The sequence below is a fragment of the Thunnus maccoyii genome, chromosome 1, assembly GCF_910596095.1.
Source record: "Thunnus maccoyii chromosome 1, fThuMac1.1, whole genome shotgun sequence".
In the NCBI taxonomy this organism is placed as follows: Eukaryota; Metazoa; Chordata; class Actinopteri; order Scombriformes; family Scombridae; genus Thunnus; species Thunnus maccoyii.
In genome coordinates, this window is record NC_056533.1 from 28,739,045 (window position 1) to 28,764,248 (window position 25,204).

General features: G+C 40.8%; 2 protein-coding genes across 3 annotated transcripts; one reads left to right on the forward strand and one right to left on the reverse strand.

Moving 5' to 3' along the window:
- Window positions 1–1,462: 1,462 nt before the first annotated feature.
- On the reverse strand, window positions 1,463–16,926 carry LOC121886589 (WASP homolog-associated protein with actin, membranes and microtubules). Its single transcript, XM_042396736.1, has 11 exons — window positions 16,099–16,926; window positions 14,128–14,301; window positions 12,557–12,707; window positions 12,081–12,250; window positions 10,295–10,502; window positions 8,425–8,609; window positions 7,659–7,745; window positions 7,438–7,533; window positions 4,591–5,002; window positions 3,777–3,919; window positions 1,463–2,470 (listed from the first exon to the last, which is right to left on the reverse strand). Exons 1-11 carry the CDS (start codon window positions 16,672–16,674, stop codon window positions 2,312–2,314), a joined length of 2,361 nt encoding a protein of 786 aa, XP_042252670.1. The 5' UTR covers window positions 16,675–16,926; the 3' UTR covers window positions 1,463–2,311.
- A 342-nt stretch (window positions 16,927–17,268) lies between these two features.
- Window positions 17,269–25,158, forward strand: LOC121886650 (fibronectin type III and SPRY domain-containing protein 2). Of its 2 annotated transcripts, none has more exons than XM_042396861.1 (13): window positions 17,269–17,852; window positions 18,115–18,389; window positions 18,838–18,933; window positions 19,273–19,506; window positions 19,731–19,753; window positions 20,004–20,128; window positions 20,695–20,859; window positions 21,023–21,157; window positions 21,340–21,484; window positions 22,816–22,949; window positions 23,208–23,340; window positions 23,467–23,643; window positions 24,894–25,158. In XM_042396861.1, the coding sequence occupies exons 2-13, from the start codon at window positions 18,126–18,128 to the stop codon at window positions 25,141–25,143; spliced, it is 1,881 nt and encodes a 626-aa protein (XP_042252795.1). In that variant the 5' UTR covers window positions 17,269–17,852; window positions 18,115–18,125; the 3' UTR covers window positions 25,144–25,158. The 2 variants fall into 2 exon arrangements, with proteins under 2 accessions (XP_042252795.1, XP_042252875.1); XM_042396941.1 differs by having other exon boundaries at window positions 17,852–17,908.
- The last annotated feature ends 46 nt before the right edge of the window (window positions 25,159–25,204 follow it).

Below are 25,204 nucleotides of genomic sequence, written 5' to 3' on the forward strand. Positions count from 1 at the left end.
AATACCTACAAAACTAATGACATTGCTAATTCCAATTCGCAGATGCTAGCATGCTAACACGCTAAACTAAGATGGAGAACATAGTAAACATTAAACATCACCATGTTAACATTGTCATTATGAGCATGTTAGTGTGCGTAAGTTAGGCAGACATTTAGATTTGTTTGACTGTTTGGACAAAACAAAAGTTAAGGTGTTATGTGTTGGCTCTGGATTCTGTCACTTTTAGGACTTTTTATAAAATAATAAATGAGACAATAGGTGATAGGTTGATCGGTAATTTAAGGTTTAGTTTCTGTGTGTGTGTCCTCGCTGTCTCTTTAACTCTCTAGGCAAGACTCATTGTGTGACTGGTGATGAGTGGGCGAGTTGGTGAAACATCATTAAGAGACTATGCTGCTCTGTACATGTGTCAGAGAGAGAAAGAGAGAGAGAGAGAGCTGGCACTGCAGGCCACTACCACTGAGACTTCCTGTTACCATGGTAACAGGCTGCAGAATTTCATGTTGACGCTCAATCGGTGGGTTCGCCTAAATACCCGTCATGTGTGTCTTCTCCAAGGTGCATGACCCATCTCCCACCTGAATTACCTGGATGTTACCAAACACACACACACACACACACACACACACAGAAACCTGACAAATGCAGAGAGACGGCAGCCCTGCAAACAAGATGATGTTCAAGAGCAGCCAGCGGCAGCTCTCTAAGTACACAGAGCTGAATAAACCAATCACAGCTGGCTGGGGTTGTCTGAGCTGTCACTGCAAGAGAAATATTTGAGAGCGACGGCTGCCAGGATGGATATTACAATATGACTCATCATCATGTGGGCTACAAATCCAGCAAAGCGCACTCACACCGGGATACACCGGCATAAGTTGATAAGACATCTCTTTAAATGATGTGTCTCATTTAACAAACAGAGGCTTGGTTACAGCCGGGTACGGATAACTCGTGGAGATCAGGGGGCCAGTAAGAGCGAACCACAGGTTCACATGTCAAATAAAAAGATTTGAAATCAAAAAGAAAATGATCAACAATGCACATGTTTGATCTAATGTGTTTTGCATTTATTTGTTTTAAACACAGCAGTGTAACCGTGTTCCAGCCGTCATCAGCTCACTTGTAACACACACACAGTCTGGACACATGAATCTTTGCAGAATCAAAAGGTTTTAAAACAAAGTGCAGCAGTTAATAATTTCATCTGCAAACCATTTAAGTGTTTCTTGCCATACAGTATTATATTTTTTTTTATCATTTGTACATAATACATTAGACCTTCACCTTTTTGAGGGCTTCAGGTAAGTCAAGTGCTCTGTGTCACAGGTTCAAAGGTCATAAGTACAAAGTCTGCCCAAAATAACCTGTCAGCTTTTCTGAGGATTCAACAATGAACAGATAAACCGAGTTGTGTACATTTATGCAATAAAGTGAAGTATTGGTTGTTTTTTTAAAAAAAAAAAAATTAGCATTCACTTGTCATTTCATTGGTTATGGCATCATAGAGGAAGAAATATCAGAACACATAAATTGCACCTAAACTGAGACTAAAACATTCACAAGTTTCTGACGCAACAAGAAAAACGAGGACAGAACGAGTGAAAAACCTGTAACACAAACAATAATGTAGACTTTAGACATATAGCCTGTAAATAATTAACACTGCACTTCAGGACATCACTCTTCCTCTTGTAAGTAATAAAATGCAAAAAAAAAAACTACAAAACTCCGTTTTTTCTGTAGCCCTTGTTGGATCAAGTCCAAAATATAATAATTGTTGAGATTTTATTACATTCAAAATAACAGATGTCAGCTGAGTTTAGAATAAGCAGTGTAGGAAACATGAGTATTTGTGCCAGTGGAGTTGTGTAGTGTAGTCGTCTCTTCCCCCTGCTGTGTGACAGTCTCACAACAGGCCAATTCAATCATTTACTTGCTGGACTACAGTACGAATGTTTGGCTTTTCTTCTAAATAACTGATGAAGCTGAAAACCTCATTCCTTCAGTTTGGGATTTCTGCAGATTAAAGATTAAAATCCTGATTTTTTTTTTTTGCCACTTTCTGTTAAGTTGAATTTCAGCAGTTTGGGATGTGTTACAACATCTCGGAGCTATTTATGAAAAGACAAAGATGATTACGACTTCAGCAAACAGCGATATCGAATTCAGAGGCGGCGTGATCCCGTCCTTGTCAAAGAAGCTTTTGAGGACGATAACGTGGCAGCATCTTTAAACTGTAGCTGAGAACAGCAGGGTGATGTAAGAATAGCTTCATCATTGTGTGTGTATGTGTGCATGTGTGTTCTCAGCTGTCCCAGTCTCCACTCTGTGTCTCATCGTCTCCTCGTTCCTCCTCCTCGTCAGAGTCCGCCGACACCTTCTTCATCCTCATCATGGCGGCTTTGATGCTGCGCTCCAGCTCATTGTCTCCGCTGCTCTGGACTTCTGAGCGCGCTGGAACCACCTAAAACACGACAACATTCAACTTCGTGTCAGTTTTTCTTCGGGGTTCGTCTTTGGTGGCTATTTAAAAAAAACACACTTTGACTTGTCATAGCAGGAACTAATAACAGTAATGACGTCGGTGTCAGTAAGCCAGCGTGCACAACACACGGGGGGCCACACATGAATGGAAAGCAGCCATGATTAATGATACTAATCACGCTGGTGTTTGATGAGTCAAAACGTCTGCAGAAAAGGTCCATTAAGATCAGCCGTCACACTATGTAAGTGGTTTCATGAGACAATAACATCTGAGTGCTTCAGTCAGTAATATTCATAGAAGTGCATTTTGTTCTTGATTTTTCTATCATCTCAAACTCTTTATGATAAGATCTTTGGATCATAACAGGAAGCTGACTGGCCGAAACATGTCAACAAAGGCAGAGTCAATCAACACTTGTAGCTTATTCTACACACATACGAGCAAAGGAAACTGATTTTACGTAATATTTCTACGATAAATTGGTGTCTAGTGGTGTAGTTCTAGAGATGGCGGTGTTGGTCATTCATGGTCCCCACAGGATGAATCCTACCGACGCTTTACTTTTCCTCTAATGTCACCAGCAGGTAAAAATGTCTTTTTGTAAAACACCCTGACAAGCTCACAGAGCTGCTAGCTCGGCTGTCGACTCTCATCTAGTTGAGTCTTGTTCATTGTCCGAACTGTCGTCAGGTGAGCCAAAGTGTCAGTCACCAACTGTCACCTTGAGGAAACCTGGTTTGCAGCCGTTTTCAGTTTTCAACACACTATAAACAAAACTAGGTCAAAACTAGTATATAGCTGGACTGTGTATGATCAATGTGAGAAAAGGCTGGTAATATTCTATATTTCTGTTATTATCAATAAATCCCATAAACAGACCAGAACCAATACATTAGTCTGTCTTTCAATACTTTCCAACATCCCGACTGTGTCTAAACCTTGAGGCTACTTCCTCACTTCCTACTTAAGATATAAATCTTTAAAACCGGGTTATATACTATTATATTTTTAAAAGGCTCAGTAGTTTCCTCAAACAGCTGGCCACTTTTAGCAAATGTTACGCACACAGGAGTGAAGAATCCATTTGTCAGGCACTATTTTCAGTTTTGGATGAATAGACATTTGGTGCTCTAGTGAGCTGGACGGTGTATGTGAGACAAAATAAACTGAAGTGTCCATGTTCATGGTAACAGTGAGACTCATTTACATTTTTTTATATTACAATATTACCAGATGTATAATTTAAACAAGGCTGAAGCACGGTCTCCATCATAGAACACCTCACCTTCTTCAGTGTGACTCCCTGTCGGATGGCAGACATCAGGCTGCTCCTCGGGTCCTCAGCCAGGGTCGCTGTCCTGGGAGCGGGGACCTTTCGAAGCTGGATCTGTCCACGCTGCAGTGAGGCCAACACTTCATCCATTGTCCCTAAAGTGATGCAACAGTGAAGGAAAACAGCAAGTTTTACAACCATCTAAGAATCTGTGCTGGAAGTAAATGAGACAAACTGTCAAGAATTCATTCTGAAGTTAACCTCTCGTCAACTTAAACATCAAATGTGCTGATTATATGCTCTCTCGGGTGTGCAATAATGTTTTAATTTCACTGCTGATTAAGCAGCTAAAACATTTTTTACAGAGCTTTCCCAGGTTCTCACTGCTGCATAACAAAAACATCCTCCTCTGGAATGACCTCCATTTCACAAAAGCTCATAAAAATGAAATCGTGTTGGACGTCACTGTCTCCCTGCAGCTGAGTGTGTGCATCAGCAGGACCACAACTGAGGTAAATGCCTCCTCTGGCCTCATGGGGGAAATTGGAAATTTAGGACAGAACACCATGTACAAGTAGGCACACACACACACACACTCCAAGTACACTTTACTCTGGAACAAACAAACACAACCTTCCCTGCAGTCAGACAAATTCACACATCCTTCTCCATGTCTGTTACGGTTCTCCTCATCATGTGAAGAAGTGGAGACACTTTAGCTCCATTCACAATTTTAATAGATCTGGGAGCTCAAAATGAGACGCACCGATTAATCATTTACAGATCAATACTACAGAAAGCAGAATTAGATGTGTCTCTCTCTCACCTATGTTTTGTTTGAGCATGTTCTTGGCTGGGAAAGGAGGGTCCTCTTTTTCACTGAGAGGCATCGGTGTGTCCCCTGAAGAAGGCGAAGCATTGACGGGTGGAGGAGGTAAGGCGGGGGGCGGCAGTGGGGGAGGCAGAGGAGGTGGTGGTGGAGGAGGTGGTGGAGGAGGTACAGTGGGGATGTTTGTTGTCGGAGGTGGCGGTGCAGAGTATATTTGGACAGGGATGTCTTGAGGCTGCTGTTTCTTGGGTGTTTTTTTGCGTCTGGGTGCAGGACGGATGGAGGGCTGTCCGTCGGAGGAGGGAGAGGGGCCGAGGCTGATGATGGACAGCGGCTGGGAGGGACATGGCAGCTCTGAGGAAGACATCCTGGACTGAGGTGTCTTCAGGATGTACTGACCCTGTCGCTTCTTGAAAGACAGAAGGGGAAGTGAAAGAAGACATTTAGAAATAACGACATTATCTGGTATCATGTTCAGAGAGAGACGGCGAAGATGCACGACGACGCCCACACGTCAAAATGTTCTTTTGTTTCAAAAAGGTCTCACAGCGACTTGAGATTAAACTGAAGTGATGCATGATGGTGACACAAAGAGAAAATAAATCCCTTTCACAAACTACTCGAGTCGGTCTATTTGTTAGGACCGTCAAGAAAGAAACAACAATCCATAGAATTGATTGGTTAACAAAACAATCTAACCAGCGGGTGCACTTAGCAGCAGTACTGGAGCGTTCAATCACATCACACAAACTTCTTCAGTCTTAAGAATAATAATAATAGTTTAGAAAGGCTCTATATGAATAAAGTTACTAAGCATTTAACAATAAAACAGACTTAACAAAAAAAAAAACCTAAAATAATTTGACTACCAGAAAAATTTTGAAGAAGAAATCAAAATAAAAGGCCGGGTGGCCTGGACACCTTGGTCACCCCTTCCTGAAGATCTCTGCACCGAGGCTTATGAGGGATCAACAATGTAACTAGGAGCCTGCCCACGCAAAGCCTTAAAAGATACAAAATCTTAAAATTAATTCTCAATCTCAGAAGGAGACGGTGCAAAGATGCAAGAAAGCGGGTGATGTGATCAGATTACCTGGAGTTTATTAAAAGCGACAGACTTTGGGGTTAGTTAGGTGAGCTGTTGACTTTTGGCGAAGGCCGGAGTGAAGAGTTTACAGCAGCAAGGAAAGACATGGAGTACTTTCTCAAGATCTGCAACTGTTAAAAATGATGAAGGATGATTTTAGTTATTTTCCTCTGCTGTAGGAAGCATGATTGTACCACCCTGAATACTTGGCTTCATATTAGATGATTAACCACCAAGTTTGTACTTTAGAGAAGCTTTCGTGGAAGTGGGGGCCAAATAAAAGAGCTTGATTCATTTAGTTGCAGAGAAGTCTTTGCCTTCCAGCTCTTAATATTGGAAGGACAGCTGAGGAGTCTGGATTCATTTAAAGTGTTGTGTGATGATCAGTTGCTGTTTTCAGGGTCAAGAATGAACTCAGTCTCAATTTTTTAAGCCAACATGGATGAGAAGTCCTTAAAAAAGGAATGAATAGTTTAATCTTACAATTACATGTTAACTGGGCAAACTATCTACTGAGGAAGATGATGTAATGCAGTTGAAACTCCAGAACAGCTACTGAGTGGACGTCGTGGTGAGATTGCTCGTGCTATTTTCAGTGTCAAGGTTGAACTTTCGGTCTCATCTATACATTTTCCACATATTAGAGCTTAATATATGGAAAATGTATAGATGAGACTACAAAATTACAAAATCCTCCAAAAACCTACGGTCACCAGCTTTGGGTAGTGACTGAAAGAATGAGATCGTGGATACAAGCAACGGCAATCGGTTTCCTCTGGAGAGGGTTTGGGCTCAGCTTTAGAGATAGGGTTTAGGAGCTCTGACATCCCGGGGGGGGTGGGGGCCTCAGACTAGAGCCGCTGCTCCTTCACGTTGAAAGGAGCCAGCTGACGTGGGCTGGGCGCCTGGTTAGGATGCCTCCTGGACACCTCCCTCTGGAGGTGTTCTGGGCACGTCCAACTGTTAGGAGACCCTTGGGCAGACCCAGAACACACTGGAGGAATTAAATAACTCTCCTGGCTTAGGAACACTTTGAGATGGTGGAGGGTGTTGCCAGGGAGAAGGATGTCTGGGTTTCCTCCTGATGCCACCACGACCCGGTCTCTGATAAGTGTCGGAAATTGGATGGATGGATGGATAGAGCTTAACAGAGGAATATCAGTATTGGTTTATATGTTGGCTGCTATGCAAAAAGATAAAAAAAACAGTATATGCTTCAGAAGAAAGCACATCATTTAGAGATATTACAAAAGGATGTTCAGCAGACTCCACTGTTAACAACCTTGCAACACACAAGCTGGCAGACGAGCCGGATATAATGGAGCAAAGGGAGCTATGGAGTCTGTGAAGAACAATATGTTTATTGTTCAATTATATTATTGTAGTATTCAATTGTACTACAATTGTAATATTTTGCCACCAGAACATTTTTGTCACAATTCATTGAATTTTTTCCTTGCCAGAAATATTTGTGTGTCATTTTCAGCCAAATAGCGTGAACACCACATCACAATAGTTTTGTTTCCTTGTCTTTTACCTTCCTCTCTGGCAGCGCTCCTGCACCTTTAACTTTGTAGCAGCTTGTTTCCAATCACTTACAGCACTTTTGTCATCAGAACTTTGTCTGGTGTGGGAGCTGTGTAGTTGATAGCTGCATTTTAATTTTGATATGAACAACTGAATTAAGTGAGAAGGTATGAAGCAGGAGCCTGTGGGAGCTGCAGGGGGAAGCGGAGCAGAGACAATAAGAGCCTGACCTCTCTGAAGGATCGTAATCTGCTCAGAGTCTTCTCTCGCTCCTGGTCAACCCACTCCTTCCTCTTCTGCTCTTCCTCTTTCTTCTTCTCTCGTTTCTGCAGACAGCGGAGGGAGACAGTGAGGGCAATATTACAGAGAGAGAATTGGATCCAGCTTCATTTGCGGCTTGTGCCGGTGTGGGAGCGTCTCTATGGGTTGTCTCGTTGCTGTGGTGACGTACCAGGTGGACTTGATGATGCTGGGTGAAGACTATGGAGCTCTGCTTGGCTGTGATATGCTTCTGCTCGTGAGCCTCCATGCACTGATCCTAAAGTAAGAGAAAACATAAATACATGTTGCACCTTTTACATTTACACACCATGCTCAGAAATTAGAGGGTGCTCAGACAAACATGTCCTTCACACTTCAGAATACGCAGGTGAAATTGATGATGAAGGTCAAATAACACCTCAGTTAATTAGTAGTGTGTTTTTGAAAATTTCACTAGGTCCCCCCTTTTTCATTTTCATTGCATTGTGAAATATTTATACATGTTACTCTTGTTCCCTGTGGGTTACTTTCATGTTAGCCTATAATCAGGGGATTGTCTCTAGTTTGATCTGAGCAATAAAATCTTTTTAATCAGACAAATGAGCGTGTAGCCAGCAGCAGCAGGAGAAAATGCCAACTGCACCAAGTGTGTTTAAATCACCGTGTCAGCTACAAATAAAACATTATAATAAAAATAAAGTTAAAAAAACCAGCAGTTCAGAATGTGAGGGGGGGCAGACAGAGAAGCTACAACATCCTCTTTCATTATTGTTTACAACTGTAAAAAAAGAAGCAGTGGACATGAGCTATACTATGATTGATATCAAATTCTACTGTGATGGAGTGAGTGTTGTAAATATGAATTAGCTTTTATGTCACAGATCATAAGTTTGACCTCCAAACAAACAAAAACGCCATTAAAACTTTATTGGTCAGAAAATTCATGTCAATGGCACCTTTTTGTTGCGGAGGTATGCTCGCCGGGCACAGATGTTGCCTCTCTTGGTCTCCAAGGTCTGCAGACGTCTTTTGAGCTGGTTGACGGCCGGGGAGTTTGCTTGTTGAATACCCGTGTGGACCATGCTCTGCAGCTCCTCGGGATCCTCACACACGTCATAGTAGACCACCTCCTCCTTCAGTTCTAAAAAAACACAAACTCTGTTCATCGGGTACTGACGCAAATCAAAACAAGTGTAATTCTTAAACCAGCACTTCTTTCATTTCCGTTAGAGGCAGATTCCGTCTTCAACATGTGATGACAGGATGCTTTATACATTATTTTGGGAACTTACTCCTCCGTTGTTCCCACAATGTCTCAACTACATTAACACACCACCTTTGTACACTCATGGGCCAGTTAAACTAGCAGAGGAGGGATAGCATGACAATATGCAAAGTTCACACCAAGTAGAGCAGAGTCTGACCCGCGTCTCACCCCGAGCTCAACTACAGCTCTGCAGGTTTGACCTTCTCCTATTCACTGGTAAACTTACTCCTGAAACTACATGTTAACAGGAAACCTAGTTTCCTTTATCAGGTTAAGGGGTTAAAAGAAAGGTAGACTTCAGCACGAAAACAGTTTGTGGGGCAAAGATCAAGGTTTTTAAGGGTTTTTTGCACAACAGAGAACTACAGTAGAAAATGTATTGAAGCAGCATAATGACAGGATTTAAAGGAGAAAGGTAGTTTTGTCTAAATAGTCCAGCACATCTAATTTCAGTCTAATTTAATGTCTTATTGATTTATCACACTACTTTGCTTTCTTTTTGCATACTGACTATAATTACAGGTGATCTGCATATTATGTTGTGTCACTAGTGAGTTAGAAAGGCTTCTGGTGTCAACATAACGTAACATATAATAAGTAGATTTCTTAAAAAATCTTCCAACGAGGGCATCAGAGAGTCTTGCTCATTGATGGGCATCTTAAGTTGGAAAATAAACCTGAAACCAGCCAAGGTAAGGAAACACACAAAGTCACCACACACACACACACACACATACACACACACACACACACACACACAGATGTCACTGCATGTACATAAACACAACCTGGAGGCAAACATCCCGTTCCCCAGGAGGGGCAATTAGGGAAATATTTAATATTTCCCCAAAGTAAACTCTTTGCACAGTATGTGGAGTGACCAGAAAAACAGAAGTATCTCAAACTATTACTTTAAAATACTAAACTACTAGCAAGTGTTTTAAAGGGACAGTTCAAAACATAAGAAAGATATTTTCCCCCCTTACCTCTAGTGGTGTTTACCCATGCAGATAGCTTCAGTTTTATGTACCATAGTTTTGATATATCCATCTCTGAGACCTCACTGTTGACAGTGTTTTGTTGTTTTTGTTTTGTTTGTGGTTTGGGTGACTTGACCCTTTAAGTAAGCTTGTACTTATTGCAGCTTTTATAATACAAAGCATTACCTTGTTCAAGTGTTTCTATTTTTGTGGTCACTCAGCGTATTATTTCGTGATTTTGAATACAGTGTGTACAGATGGTGATTTGTAAAAAGGAACTTTAGACTCCAGTTGAAGTTTCACAGCATGTGGAAACGTTGTGCCTTTTCTCTCAACTGAGCCATTTTGTACAACTGGTGTTATGATTTCTTAAAAATCAAGTGTTCCTAACTGTATAGTGTTTTATAGATCTATACATTTATGTTGCATGAGTGTTTTAAGGTGCACTGTAGTTCAGTGATTGGATTTTGCTAAAAAGGTGGTATGTTTAACGCCTCTTCTCTCTCCCCATCTGCTGTTAGTAACAGTAGATGGGGAGATGACAGTAACAGTGCTGCTTATTGATTACAGTAAGTATACCTTTAATCTGTCTTCGCACGGTGTCTATCTGAGCCACCAGTAGCTGCTCCTCATTCTTCAGGATTTCGAACTTGGCGTCATACAGTTCTAGTTGGGTTTCATAGAACTGCAGCTCCAGCTGATCCACTGTGTCCTGCTGCTGGCCGTCCTTGGACACACACGCAGAATCAGCTCTCTGGCTCTGGACGCTGCCAGACAAGCCGCCCAACTGTACCACAACAAAGAAAAACGTCAAGTCAGCCACATAAAGGATCATACCTGTAGCTTTGTATATTACAGCCTATTGAATCCATACAGTGCAGTTTTACAGGATCGAGCTACTGGTTAACTTGCAGAGACTTGAAACTTGTTCTCACATGAATATTTTGTCATTTTTTTGTCAGAGCTGTGTTAGCACTGTATGATGATGTATTAACAAGCAGGAATTATTAAAAAAAACAAAACAAACTAATTCTTCTTGATGTTTAAAGACGCCTTGAATGAACTACATTTCAAACAGAAACCTATTCGGTGCAAGAAGATTCTCCACATCAACACTTCTCATTGCCTTCTGGGTTTTTCATTTTGTGGCACCACTGCTTGTGTGAATGCGATGTCTTTTGACAGCTGCCTCAAATTTGAGATGCTTGAGTGTCCCTGAATTTGAAAACAAGGAGTTTTCAAAAATAGTCCCTACTTTAAACTGCATCACCAGGTGAAAATAACCAAAATTCAATACAAAAAAATAAAGCTAATGGTGCGTGATGGATAACCCAGTTTCACTCTCTGCGAGCTGATTCTGATGCTACTATCTGGGAAGTAGATATGTTCAGTAGTACAACTGAATATGCTTGATATGTAGTTAATGAGCTTACACATTCAAAGCATATGTATGCTCTTTAATACTTTGAGTTATGTCATCCATAAATACACCGAATGACTGGATATGACACTAGAGAGCAAACTGATTCCAGATAATACGCTGCTCGCTCCAAACATACATATACACACATTAAATGTAAAGGCATCACGCTGTGACATCTGCAAGCGCAGTCAACAGAGCCGCCGAGCTCTGCTGCCACCAGCGCAACATTCTGCGTAGGTGTAGCTCACTGATCTCATTATAAACACTCACACACAGCTGTTTCACTCTGTAAAGGCTCATGTTGATTTCACAGTGGTAGATACCGCCAGCATCCTGGAAACTGATTTTTAAAGAGCTTAATGGAGGAATAATGCAGCCGCATGAAGGTGTTAAATGTGTTTTCTGCTCTCTTCTAAATCTCAAAATGCACAGCACGACACTCTACAGCAGCAGGTAATTCATTACTGTTTTCCCCAAAATACTTTGATTCTGACATTAGATGTATACTCTCTCTATTTACAGAGAGTCATGTGGCTGGCACATTTTAGAGTATGTATATACACACACACACACACACAGAGACAGACTCACTCACTTATTCATGCATGCAGGTTTTGGGGGTGTATTGAGGGAATTCTCTGTGTTTTTAGAGAGGCTTTATAAATAGATCAAAGGATTACAGCAGCCAGAGATTCAGATCAGACTGGAATACCAAGTGAAAGATACACTAGAGCGAGTAGGCACTGTGGCAAATCTCTAGAGACTTCACTACAAAAGCGGTGTCACCCTTGGTACTAGAAATAAAGATCTGAATAACAACGAAAGCCTTACAACTGTGTCAAGAGTAAATATGCCAACACGGAGTGTGCCAAGCAATTACGGAACAACTAGGAAAGGAGTGGTTTATGTTAATCAAATAAATAGTATGACACACACACACACCCGTTCTCTGATGCCGTCTTTCTTGCGGTTGAGGCACATCTCTGCAGCTCTCATATGCTGCAGGGTTTCTTTGGCCAATAGGAAGCGTAGTTTCTCTAGTCTAGGAGCGGCAGACGCCCAGGCAGCAGCTCCGAAACGACGCTTATCCTCCTCCATCTGCTTTAACATACCTGAACACGTACACAAGAGAGTGTTTATACATGTCTGCATCCTACAAATGTACATGAACATGAGAGCAAAACACAATAACAAGTTTTAAAAGGAAACCACCCAATTAATAGGTTTACAATGTTAGATATAATTAGTTTGTGGGTTTTAATTATTTGATTATTACATAATATATATAATAAACATGTTGTGTGTAGCTGCTGTGTGGCTCTAATGCTCCTTTTCATGTGTGCTGAGGAATGACACATAAAAGTCATTAATGAAGTCATTAACAGACAATTAAGAGAAATAAACACAGCAACTCATACCAGCTAGAGCCTTTGAAGTCTGTGCAAAGTAGGTGACAGTGATGTCCTGGATTGAGGCGACTGCGTCTTCTGCTTTCGTTCTCCATTCCTCCGCCTCCTTCTCCAGAGCTGCAATTCTCTTAGGACCCAAGTCCTCATACTCCAAAGATTTCTGTAGCCAACCAGGGTCAGAAAAACAGTGGACAGTTTTACACTCAGTGACATAAAGCGGACTTCTTACAGTTACTTAACCCGCATGTAAATTTTTTCTTTCAGTTCAGAGAGAAAGGAAAACGCTATGGAGATGAATCACTCCATTAGTGCCATGTTTTGCGAGGGTCAGCTCAGCCCAGAATGAAAGGGCACCTGCAGGGATCACCGACTGCATTGAAATATTGTGTTTTTCAGAAATACAAAAGGCTGCATGTTGGTGGTTGGACAGTCATAGTGATGGCAGGAAAAAGTGTGTAGGATGTCACCTCTAACTCTGGAGAATACATTCGAGTTTCTATTGAGATTTACTATTTGAGCATATAATACAATAACTGGCATCGTGTATCAGACACACATGAACTTGAAATGTGTTCAATTTATAAAAACCTGTAGAAGACCTTTGAGTTAAGAAGGTTTCACAAGGCTCCCCTTTCAATTTTGTTAAATGTTAAACAGTATATTACTGTATATCCAATATTTCAATGTTAACCTGTACCTAAACATTGAATTTTGAAATTTATTCAAATTAGCATTCCACTACTCACACAAAAAAAAGAAGTCACCTACATTACCCACAATCCATCTTGACTCAATTAACTTGACTTTACCATGGATGTATAAAGAGAACTGGATACAGTGTTGGAGGCGGGGCCCCGTTCATTCCTATGAAAGCTGTTCAGTTGCGCATAAAGCCAAAAAAGCCACTTCCCACTGTAAAGAAACTACCCGGATGAAAACATACTGCCTACGCTCTATGAGCCCCATGCGCCCATGGAGCGTGCTAACCAGAGACTTCCACTGGTTGAGACAGTTAACTTACGGTTTAGCCATGCGGCTAACTTGAATGGGGATAAAACAATTCAATCGTGTAGCTCTTCAAGACTTTCAAAATGCGATCAAAATGTATCAAATTCTGATAGTGAAACAAGTCATTTCACAGGGGTTGTGACACTCAAAAGGAAACTATCCACCATTTTACAGCCGTTCCTGTTCCGTTTCCCATGATTGTGAGCAGGAAAAATGCTTTTTGGGCCCCTGTAAGACCCAGAAGTTGTAATTCCACTGTTTGGCCATGACGTCAAATTGTCTTCAAAGCCCGGTGCTGTTCCTGGGGGCTTGGACGGTACAGATTTGGGTGTGTTATGCTAGTAGCAGCTAATGTAGCCTCGAATTGCTAGCCTGAAACAGAGATGAGGAGCAGGCTACAAAGGTCCGGTAACCTCACTTCTTTCTTTCAGTCTTCAGCCTGAACTGTCGTCTTTAACCAACGCTTTACACGCCTTTTTTCACACATGCTGCTGTACCACCCAAGACCTGTAAACAAACACTGATGTGTAAAATTGGCGGTGCTCCCCTTTAAGTAATGTGCTCATATTTACCAGGATCTCCAACTTGTAGAGGCAGGCCAGCTCTCTCATGTCCCTGAAAGGTTGCAGCAGGTACTGGAAGAAGGTGGTGGCCACAGTGGCCAGGTCCTGGTAGGCCTCATCCTCGTCCTCATAGATGCTGAGCAGCGCAACCATTCGGTCAGCACTGCCGTGACTCTGCAGCAGCTGTCAGTAGAGAAGACATAATCATCATTACTTGGGTTTATTCTCCGAGCCCACAGCCCAGTCTTTCTTCTGTATGACTATTCATATTGTAGATGATTTGGAATAACTGTTCTCCATTTTCACTTTTTTCCAGATATTTTATAGACTAAGCAATTAATCAATGAGAGCTTTGTTTATTTGTTAGGATCCCCAAACAAACATTAAACATTACAGTCAACACAAATGGCAAACATAAGACATACATATTAGAGAATAACATTAATATGTACGAGTAAAACTTACAGTGATGACTCTCCCAACAGAGTTACCAGCAAAAACTACAAATCCATATATGCATAGGATCCTACGAATATAGGGTGTTTCCTTATTTGCTATGGGCTTGTGATCTTGAACAGCCTTTGACAAGTCTCAGCTTTATATTTATCTTTTATGTTATTTGAAACGGATGATGCAATTTAACACAGAGCATGAAACTGATGTGCTTCACAGAGAGTTTATAGCTATTGCTAATTGTCAACTCTTGACCCTAGTTGGGCTTTACATATACAGTGTCATTAAAATATACAGCTCTGTTAGCTAGTCCTTTTCTTAGGGACTAAGAAATAAGTACAAAAACAAGACTTTTGATATGTGATTTCATCATAAGTAAAAGGGAGATACATGGGGGGGCATAAAAACATTCACCTGCACAACATAATTCCCTCACTGCCCTCTTAAATTATATATAAGGGACAAAACATTGGGTTAAACTGTAAGATATAATGCTAATTAAAGAAATAAAACCACAAACTATGGCCTAGCTTGAAACTGAACATTATAGGATCATTACAAAGGTGGTATTTACTGCAGGACTACTGTACTGAACTGCATTAGATGGTACAGATGTTAATGTGTACACCAGCTGCGTTCTTTCCTTTGTCTCAAGTCTTTGGGTTTGTGGAATTGTTGTACTGGATTTCACTATCACTCAGTAAACAGACGGTCACATTACATTTTTGTGTTTAAATGTGTCAAAGAGCAGGTAAAACTCACAGACTAACAATCAAACATGAAGCAGTGAGTGTATGTGGTGTTGCACAATACTTCAGCTGATAAGAAGAAATAAACACCAAAGGGTTGCTGCGTCATTAGAAGTCTGCTTTCGGTTTCACACCACCACTGTGAGGTGCTAGACCTGCAGGGTAACATGAGGTAAATACAGAGCATACAGAGATTGTACTATCCAACTTGACAACTTAAAAAGAGCAGAAATAAAATCCAAAAGGTGAATTTGTTGCCAATTCAAAAGAATTTAGTGTTCAGTGAAATATTGTAGTTTTTTTTTATTTAATTCATTCTTATTTTCTTGTGTTTGTTTGTTTCTTTAAGGCAGTGGTTCTCAAACTTTTTCACATTAAGGACCCCTAAACTGACACAAATTCGCCCACAGACCCCCAATTGATAAGATTTTGTCCCAGGGTCCCCATCTGATAAGATTTTTTTTTACAGAAAAGACATTTTATTACAGAAAGTGTATGAAACCCATGACCAAAATAGTCATACATTCTGCCATTGTGTTACTTATAGATGGAATTACAGTATAGTGAGAATAAATTATTTTTATGGGGACCCCCTGGAACCACCCGAAGGAGCCCTGGGGGTCCCTGGACCCCACTTTGAGAACCACTGGTTTGAGGACAGATAACTCTGGTTCACACTCCAACATAGCAGGTGGCGGTAATGCACCTTAACGCTGGTTGCCATAAAACAGAAGATGGAGAAAGGGGAGCCCACTCGCCCCTTTTACAACCCCCTCACCTGTCGCAGGTGACCCTTGGCCCTCGACATCTCCTCCTGCATGGTTTTCCTTTTGAACTCCTGCAGGTTTTCAAAGTACTCCTCGACGTCTCGCTCATCTTGGGTGAACAACGTGTCGAGAACAATCTTCCGTCCGCAGATGTCAATCGCCGCGCTGAAATACTTCTCGAGCCTCCGACACGGTGTGTCAAAGTCACGCTCGTCGTCATCTTCTTGACCTGACCTCCGACTCAGGAAGAGCAGGTCCCAAATGTTGCCCTCCTCAAACTCCGACAAGTCCGGGAAGCAGGCAGCCAGGACATCGGCGACGCATGTAAACTGCTGATGGATATGTTTCAAATCACTCACGGAGAAGAGTCCAGCCCAGCTCATCTGAGCGTCGCCAACGGCAACTTCGGCTTTTCGTTTTTGCCGTTGTAACGTCCGGTTGTGGCAGGTGACAGCGAACTTACACTCGATGACGTTCCACTGTACGATAAACCCCAGCTTAAACGTCTCTGTTTCCTCAAATATGTTGCTTTTAACGGCCACCCAGCCATCCAGGCTGTCTAATCGCTCGTATTCTATGCTATTCATCTTTTAAAAAAGAGCTGTTTCACTTCGGCAGTCCTCGAAGCTGCTGGCTCTGTTTACAACGTCCGCCATTTGCGTGACGTAAGCTGCCTTCAGGCACCTAAGAGATATCGGAAATGTTGGGAAAACAAACGTTAACGGTTTCACAAAGCGACAAATATATCGTTAAAGTATGTTATTATTACATTTACTGAAAACAATATTGAAGTAGAGGATGAAATAGAATCAGTCAAGTTTTGTACATATTACGTGGATAATTTATTATCAATTATTTGATGCATCTCAACTCTTATTATTTTCTTTATGTTGTGTTTGGTTTTTTTGGGGTTTTTTTTTTTAAAAGCTGTAGCACTTTGAGATTCACCACGAATGAAAAGTGCAGTACAAATTAAATATATTACTATTATTACTATTGTTATTATTGTTCTTCTTCTTATTATTATTATTGTTGTTGTTGTTGTTGCTGTTGTTGTTATTGTTGTTGTTGTTGTTGTTGTTGTTATTATTATTATTATTATTATTATTATTATTATTATTATTATTATTATTATTATTATTATTATTATTGTTATTGTAAGAAGCTAAGTAAAACATCGCTTCTATTGCTTATACCCATTTTCTCCCCATTAATCTTCCTCCAAGTGTATGAAAACTTAGTGCTGCTTGATTTATATATCAAAACTAATACGCATGGAAAAAATATCAGCCACTAATTTGTAAGACTGGAGCACTAAAAAAAGGCAGACGTTGTTTACATTCACATAATCACCGATCAGAAATGTTTAAATGGCCTCATGTGGGATTTTACGAGGAGCCGTGAAGGCACCATAATGGTCGCGTATTGTGTTGCACTTTGACCTTTGAATCACATGTTTGGGGAATTCCACCTCTTAATATCAAAGCAATGAATAGATATGCCGAAACTGACACTAATTACAAGTGTTTTACACTGTTACCTAAAAAGCTCAGGTCACCAATTAATCACAAGAATATGTTTTACTCAGTAAATAACATCTCACATGGAAGTCTAACATGCCTGTGACATTTGAGCAGCCTGACTCCCATCTATTTTTATCACAGCTTCTGGGTGTAGTCTGAACTGCTTACAGAGTTGGCTTGTCGGGCACCACTGTTGGCCTGAAATGGTTGTTTAGAACAGACTGATTTCCTGAATAATCCAGGTAAATTTACCACCAGCTGCTCATTCGTTATGAAAACTTTTGATTGTTCTGCCCAGGCAAGTCACTTGTTTCTAGTATGAAGAGTGTAGTTTTCAGATTTCATGTTGTTGTGTTCATTCTGCTCAGTTATTATTTGATACAGGATTTTTAGAATATTATTTTAAATTGCTGTTGATGTAGAGATAGACATACTTAGGAATTCAAGGGAAAAATTGAAGAAATTTGAATCTTAAATGAGTTGTAAACCTTTGTCCTCCCGCAGTCACTCTCCTCATGGATCTGTATGATATCAGAGGAGGTAGACTGGATGTGATTGCAGAGGAAGCCGAGCACCAGGAATTGAGCAGAGAGTCGACCACCATGGAGCCCTCAAGAGACGAAGGAGAGAGGGCGACCCGAGACATGTACACCTTACAGCGGTTCTCTATGGATACCAACGAGTCCCTTCGTTTTGAGCCCTATGAGGGCAGCACCCCATCTTCCACCGAGGCAGAAGATGGACATGATGATGATGTATTTAAGGAGGAAGAAACTGAGGTGGGAAGGTTAACGCAGTTTTTGCCCATGGTGTATGAATTTTGTTTTATTGTATTTGACCCCTGGTTTCTTGGAGTTTATTTCACATTTACTGCCGTTTTCACAGGGTCTTTGTGAAAACGGCAGCATAAACACTGAACCAACATTCCCAGAAGATCTCTGTAAAAGCAAGGCATAAAACTCCCTATTTCTTGACAAATATAAATTAAAATTATCAATTTGTTCCCCCTACAAATGGCCATGACTTTGTATTAAAACTATTGCTAGTGACAGATTTCTTTGTAGCTAATTCCCAGAAGATGGAGCTGTCCACATGAAAGTTGTTTTATACCAAGCTACAGACATGAGCAGAAAGTCCTGAAAGCACAGGCCAGGCTGAAAAATGGTCTCTAGCTGTGTTATTGGTTTGAATTAAACAGAGAAATTATGACTTTCAATGTTTTTTTAGAATGAGATCAATACGACCAGAAATCACTTGCAAGGGAAGGTTGCAGAGATGGAGAACTTTGCAGGTCATCTGGAGGAAATCTTCCTCACTGTGGAGGTAAATGTCAGTCTTTTAAGTTTAATGAAACAGATTGCTACAATCTGTTTTGACATTGATGTATTATGTTGCGGCTGTGTGAGCACATGGGAACACTTTTGTTTTCAGGTTTTTGTCATTATTTTATTGAACCCTAAAGCCTGAAAAAAAGATCAAGATGTCAGATTTCAGTTTGTACCAGAGAAAGTTTGGTAACTGGAAAGTATGTGTGTGTGTCCCCAGGAGGGCCTGAGCTGAAGAGACAAACACATCCATGTCATTCATTTTTCTCATCTTTCCATATTTTGTTTAATGTAAAACAAATGTGGAACTCACTAAATGATATAAACGTATGCACAGGAGAATTTTGGCCGTCAGGAGCAGCACTTGGAGCAGCACTATAACGATGTGCTACAGACGTTGTCTCAGCGGTATGACGAGAGGGCGGCTGGACTGGAGGAGGAGAAGAAGAGTAAGCTGGAAGCTTTGTACAATCAGCTGCTGGCTTGTGGTCAGGCGCTGGATGCCTCTAAGGAGCTCATTGAGGCGGCCCAGGAGATCTACCGCGGCCAGGACAAAAGGCTTTTCCTGAAGGTGTCCTTGCTTTTGTCTTTGTGCTGTGTTTTCCTCAAACAGACAAATAGCAATATGCAGATTACAGTTGGATTTGTGCTGATAAACAGCTCCAAGTTTTTTGCTCTCATGGTCTTAACGTGGAATAAAACACAGACTAAATGATTGTGGTACAATATATTTATTAGTATCTCTGTGTTTATTTACTGTGTGGTTGAATTGCTCTCTTTGGCATTTATTGACAGACAGTTATTCCCGCCATTAAAAGGTAAATATGATGCTGATCAACGAGTACGCCTAACATGGTGTGACACAGTACTGCTGGTGACTGAAGTGTGATTTTGAAAGACTAACCATTAATGGCACATGACTAATAACATGTTTCCAAGTCATTTTGCATGTAGTTTCATCTAATATTGTGTAACTACATATATTATATATACTGATCCAGATGAATGGCATGATGACACAAAATGCCTTGAGTTTTGTTTTGTTTTGTTTTTTTTGTATCTCACCAGAATTGAAGAATTTGCCAAAGAGGAGGTTGACCTCACGTTGTCTACAGCTCTTGACTTTAACCCACCACTTGCCTCCGACCTGTCAGATGTCAAAACCATGATGGACTCCATCAATGTTGTTCCAGGTCTGATTTCCAAATTGCACCTCCAGTTCATCTATCACCTATCAGTGACTGTGTCAATAAAGTGTAGATGATACAGTTAGATACTTGAATTAATAAATTAATCAGTAAAAAAGTGTTTGTGAACTTGCTGAACACTCAGTTTGCTGAGCAGCAACTTACTAGCTTTGTAGTTTTACACACAGTGTAATAATAATCAAGTGTTGAACACATGCAGAGCACTGTGCTTCTCATTCTCTGCTGGAAATGATCTCACTATGATACTTGTCCCACATTCACTTTCACATTTGAATGTTTTTGATCACACGTCCTGTTGGTGCATGTGTGTTTTCTAGACCATTTGCTTGATTTTAAAAATCTACAGTTCAGGGAGTGTTGCCATATATTTAGGATAAAGATGTAAATCCTAATGAATGAGAACCAAGCGTCAATGTTGAGCCTAAATACAAAACTATATCATAACGTATTGTTCTTTATGCAAAATTGCAACTGCACAGTTATCTTAGTGCTTCTGATTGTATAACTTGTACAAAATATTGGATTCATAATGTTTGTCCTATGACCTCCAGCTCCATCTGCCCCAGTTATCAACCCCCAGATGCCCAACTCTGCCACACAGACGTCCCTGCGTGTGTGCTGGAGCTTGTTCTCCGATGACACGGTGGAGTACTACGAGCTGTACTACAGACCTGTGCTGGAGGACACACCAGCAGACAGCACCTGTGCACCACATGGTATAACACGCAGGGAAACTGACTGCACATTCATATTGCATGATAACACCATCTACTGTTGAAATAGTATTTATTGATGTGGGACTCACTCTGGTTTCTCGGAGGGATCCATTTAAAAGAAAACAAAAAAAACCCAACAATTAAATCTGTGCTCGCTTTTCAGAAAGCAAGGTAAAAGTGAAGGAGACCCACTGCACTGTGACAGATCTGCTGCCCAATGCTCAGTACGAGCTCTGGGTGACGGCTACCAACACTACAGGCATCAGCCCATCGAGTGAGAAGGCCTTATACATGACAGGTAATAAAGGATACTCCTACAACTACATGAGGAGTCATTAAACTGTTGACAGGTGAAATAATCGTTCTCAGGTTGTCCTCCAAAATCTGTTTTCAGATGTACTTCTGTCTGTTTGTAACCACTTCAGCGTCACGTGATTGACATTTGATTAGAGAGAAAATCGTTGATTCCTCTCTCCGTAGTGCCGTCGCCTCCAGTGATCAAGCAGAGGGAGTGCACTAGCTGTCCAGAGGCTGCTCTGATCCGCTGGGAGTCAGGAAACACCAACCCTGTTGACTCTTACACTGTGGAGCTCAGTGAGATGGGTACTGATGGCGGTATTACTGAGTAAGAGCTGTGTTGTTAATACCACACACCTGCAGTATATCATATCAGACAGACAAGCTCAAAATTTAGAAGACATGGCTGGTGATTTTCTGTATTTTTCTTATTGTCAACATGTGCAAAGCCAAACCAACAATGAACTCATCCTACTTACAAGTATTGTGTGTGAATCCTGACATATCTTATTCCTCTGTGCCGTAGACCTCCATTGTTGTCCAAAAACTATTAAAAACAACATCAATGAGCCACATCATTGCACTGGGTGACAAGTTCCTTCATCACAAAGACTACAGTCATGGTAGTTGGTTTAGAAACATCTCCAAAGACTAATAACAGCCATCACATTTTCATTCTCCAGAGCAGTGTTACTCATTGCGCAGCTCACAAGCCTCATGCGGCTTGCCAAGCTTTAATTGGGGGCTTGCATTGCAGATAATAATTATGATAATGCCCCCAATACACATAATTCACAAGGATTGCGACAACAAACTACAAATATAACATTAGGAAAGTCAAGGAAATTCATGCCTGCTTCTGCTCAAAACTATCATGTTTTCAGTCTCTGTTTTTAACAGCTTTTGGACAACAATGGAGGTCTACGGCACAGAGGAATAAGATATATCAGGCTTTGGATACACACACAATACTTGTAAGTAGCATCAATTCATTGTTGGTTTGGCTCTGCACATCAGATTTGTTGACAATAAGAAAAATATAGCAAATAACCAGCCTTATCCTTTAAGTTCACACGCAAAGTAAAAATATCTCAGTATAAACAAAAGTGGCCCAGTGAAAGTACAGAGCTTCAAAGATGCAGCACCCCATGATATTTGTCTTCACTGGCCGATCCTTTTAATAAGGCTTTTGCTTCAATACATCCATAAACAAGCCTGTGTTAGTGCTTGCCTGGGATTTTTGAGGTCCCATGGATATAGAGCTGCTGAATCAAGACACACTCTGTCCTAGAAAATCTATTCTTAGCCGCAGCTCCTGCAGCACTGTTAGCCTCAGCTAGAATACTGTCCTCACATTTGGGGTCATTTTCATTTTTCATCTGGTCACTTCAGAGAATAGTTAAAGCCCATCATTTAATGGAAATTCCCTTGACTAAAATGGGGCCCATGTTCCAGATATGACAAAGTTCCTTTTTTAACCACCTCATTTATCCACCTGGTATTTCAAAAGCCGTTAGAAAAGATGTTATTTTAAAGGCTTTACACAGCGGTAGGGTAATGGAAATAATAAAACCAACCCAAAGAATTGTCATTATTGTGCATTTGATATATTTAAGAGGAAGTGATATCAGCCTGTTGTCCCATGGGTTAATCGCTCAGGTCTATAGTTGCCGTGCCCACCTGTCAGTGTCTGATCCAGCTGCAGACAGGACGACGTTACCTCATCTCTGTGAGAGCAGTCAACATCGGTGGGCCCAGTGACAGGAGTGAAGTTTTAACTGTTTCCACAACAGGTGAGAAGCACCACGGGTCAGTCTGCTCATGGTACTTCTGGAGGAAGTATTCACATCATTTACTTAAGTAAAAATTACATTGTATAAAAATACACAAGTCCTGCATTCAAAATTTGGATTAATGTACTTTACACTCTTTACTCAAGTAAAGTATAAATACCTCAAAAACAGTACTTCAATAAATCAACTTACTTATTGTCCACCACTGCTTTTTGGCACATTCATGTGATGATCAACAATGTTTGTTTACATGTGCAGGTACATTCTTCTATCTCCTGGAAGATACTGCCCATCCCTGCCTGTCCATCTCTGAGGACGGCTTCACTATGTTTTATGGAGACGAGGAGCTGCCAATAAGTGCGATGGCCATAGATGGTGACACATTTACCAGGTAAAGAAAGAAATAATCTGAAGTTTTCTCATGTCTACTTTATTTATGTATGCACATACCTTAAATGTAAATGTGTTACATACCCCCTTTTTTAAACGTTCATATGTGAAATGTGTGTGTGTGTAGTTGTGTAGCTGTCCTGGGGGATCTGATTCCAGTGCGAGGCAGGCATTACTGGGAAGTTGAGGTGGATGACTTGACGGAGTTTAGAATTGGAGTAGCGTATGAGGACACAGAGAGGAACTCCTACCTCGGAGCCAACATTACTTCCTGGTGTATGAGGCACATTCTCACTCCAACCAGGTACCAGTACGCCATCACTGTGGTGATTATTAACCCTCATGTACTGTTTTATGGTGATTTCTGTATTTTATCAACAAAGTCAAAGTTTGTAGAGGAGACATACAGGGTTTTATTAACAATCAGAAGAAAATTAAACATTTAAAGTAGGGCATGGCAATATATCTTTATTATACAGATATTGTGATATGAGACTAGATATCTTCTTAGAGTTTGGAGATCATTATATGGCACAAGTGTTGTCTTTTCCTGGTTTTCAAGGCTGCATTACAGTAAAGTGATGTCCTTTTTCTGAATTTACCAGACTGTTCCAGCTGTTCTATTATTTGCCTTTACCTACTTAGTCATTATAATCACATTGCTGATGATTATCAATAATCTCATTGTGTTAATATTTTGTGAAAGCACCAATGGTCAATATTGTCACAATATTGATAAGTATTTGGTCAAAAATGTCCTGATATTGGATTTTGTCCGTATTACCCAGCCCTTATTTAAAGCAAAAACATTGATTTTACAATTATATTCTTTTTACAAACAGCAGTGGGGTCTGTTGGACCCCAGATGATGAAATAAACAAGATTTCAACAAAACAGAGGTTTAAGTAACCTTGGTTGCTGCTTATTTGTTCAAATATACTTGATATTCCCATGTGTTGTGCGGGCTGGGAAGGAAAAACTGACTTATTTTCACAGGATTACACAGACCAAGGAGATGCAGACTTCTCAGCCTATCTGATACCAGAATTAGCATGCTGATCCTCTGAGAGACTATGATTGCAGTTCATGGAAACTGGGCCAAGACTGTATTTTTAGCCACTAGAAATTTTCCTTTCCTAAGCAAAAATTGTGCTTCAGCTCTATGCAAAAAACTAAGCCCACAGTTGAATATCTGTTACTTTAAAAGTGTTGCTATGGCAACTCTTCTTAGAACAAAGCAGGACAGTTGAATTGTCACATTTAGCAAATCATAGTGAGGCGTATCACACAAGCCCTGAATGTGGTTTTCATTGTGGGCATCATCCTGCTGATTCTGCCTACGCACAACTTAACGAACACGTTTCTCATTTTATTTAATCCATGGCCATATGAAATCCTGCTGCCACCGCTGCTGCTGCTTATGATTCAACATCTGCTTTACTAATGGCTGACAGAGTTGGACCATTGTTGCAACAGGATGAGAGAAAAAGTTTTATATTTAGAACATGTTTGCGGTACACGATCATAATGTTGCTCTCTTTCTTTCTTTCTTAGGCATAAGTACGAGTTTCTGCACAGCGGTTGGAGCCCCGACCTGAGGCTCACAGTGAATCCAGTGCGGATAGGAGTGGCACTGGACTACGACAGGGGGACTCTATCCTTTTTTAATGTGGATCTGGAGCAACACCTACACACCTTCCACTGTCACTTCCGAAATTATGTCCAGCCCTGCTTTGGCCTGGACAACCCAGGAGCTCTCACTGTGCACAATGGCATAGAGGCTCCTGAATACGCATTCATCTGACATCAGTAACCGCATCTATTCAGAGTATTTATATGACATAAAATAAAATACCTACCAAAGT

What these genes read in the sequence shown, in the direction of transcription:
- LOC121886589 (XM_042396736.1), bottom strand. Translation starts at nt 16,674, where the DNA reads ATGAATAGCATAGAATACGAGCGATTAGACAGCCTGGATGGCTGGGTG. An exon ending in CCAAGGGTCACCTGCGACAG is followed by an intron (nt 14,302 to 16,098) that starts GTGAGGGGGTTG and finishes CTCTACTGACAG; the next exon opens with CTGCTGCAGAGTCACGGCAG. An exon ending in GACTTCAAAGGCTCTAGCTG is followed by an intron (nt 12,251 to 12,556) that starts GTATGAGTTGCT and finishes GTACGTGTTCAG; the next exon opens with GTATGTTAAAGCAGATGGAG.
- LOC121886650 (XM_042396861.1), top strand. Translation starts at nt 18,126, where the DNA reads ATGGATCTGTATGATATCAGAGGAGGTAGACTGGATGTGATTGCAGAG. An exon ending in ACAAAAGGCTTTTCCTGAAG is followed by an intron (nt 19,507 to 19,730) that starts GTGTCCTTGCTT and finishes ATTTATTGACAG; the next exon opens with ACAGTTATTCCCGCCATTAA. An exon ending in CTCCATCAATGTTGTTCCAG is followed by an intron (nt 20,129 to 20,694) that starts GTCTGATTTCCA and finishes TATGACCTCCAG; the next exon opens with CTCCATCTGCCCCAGTTATC.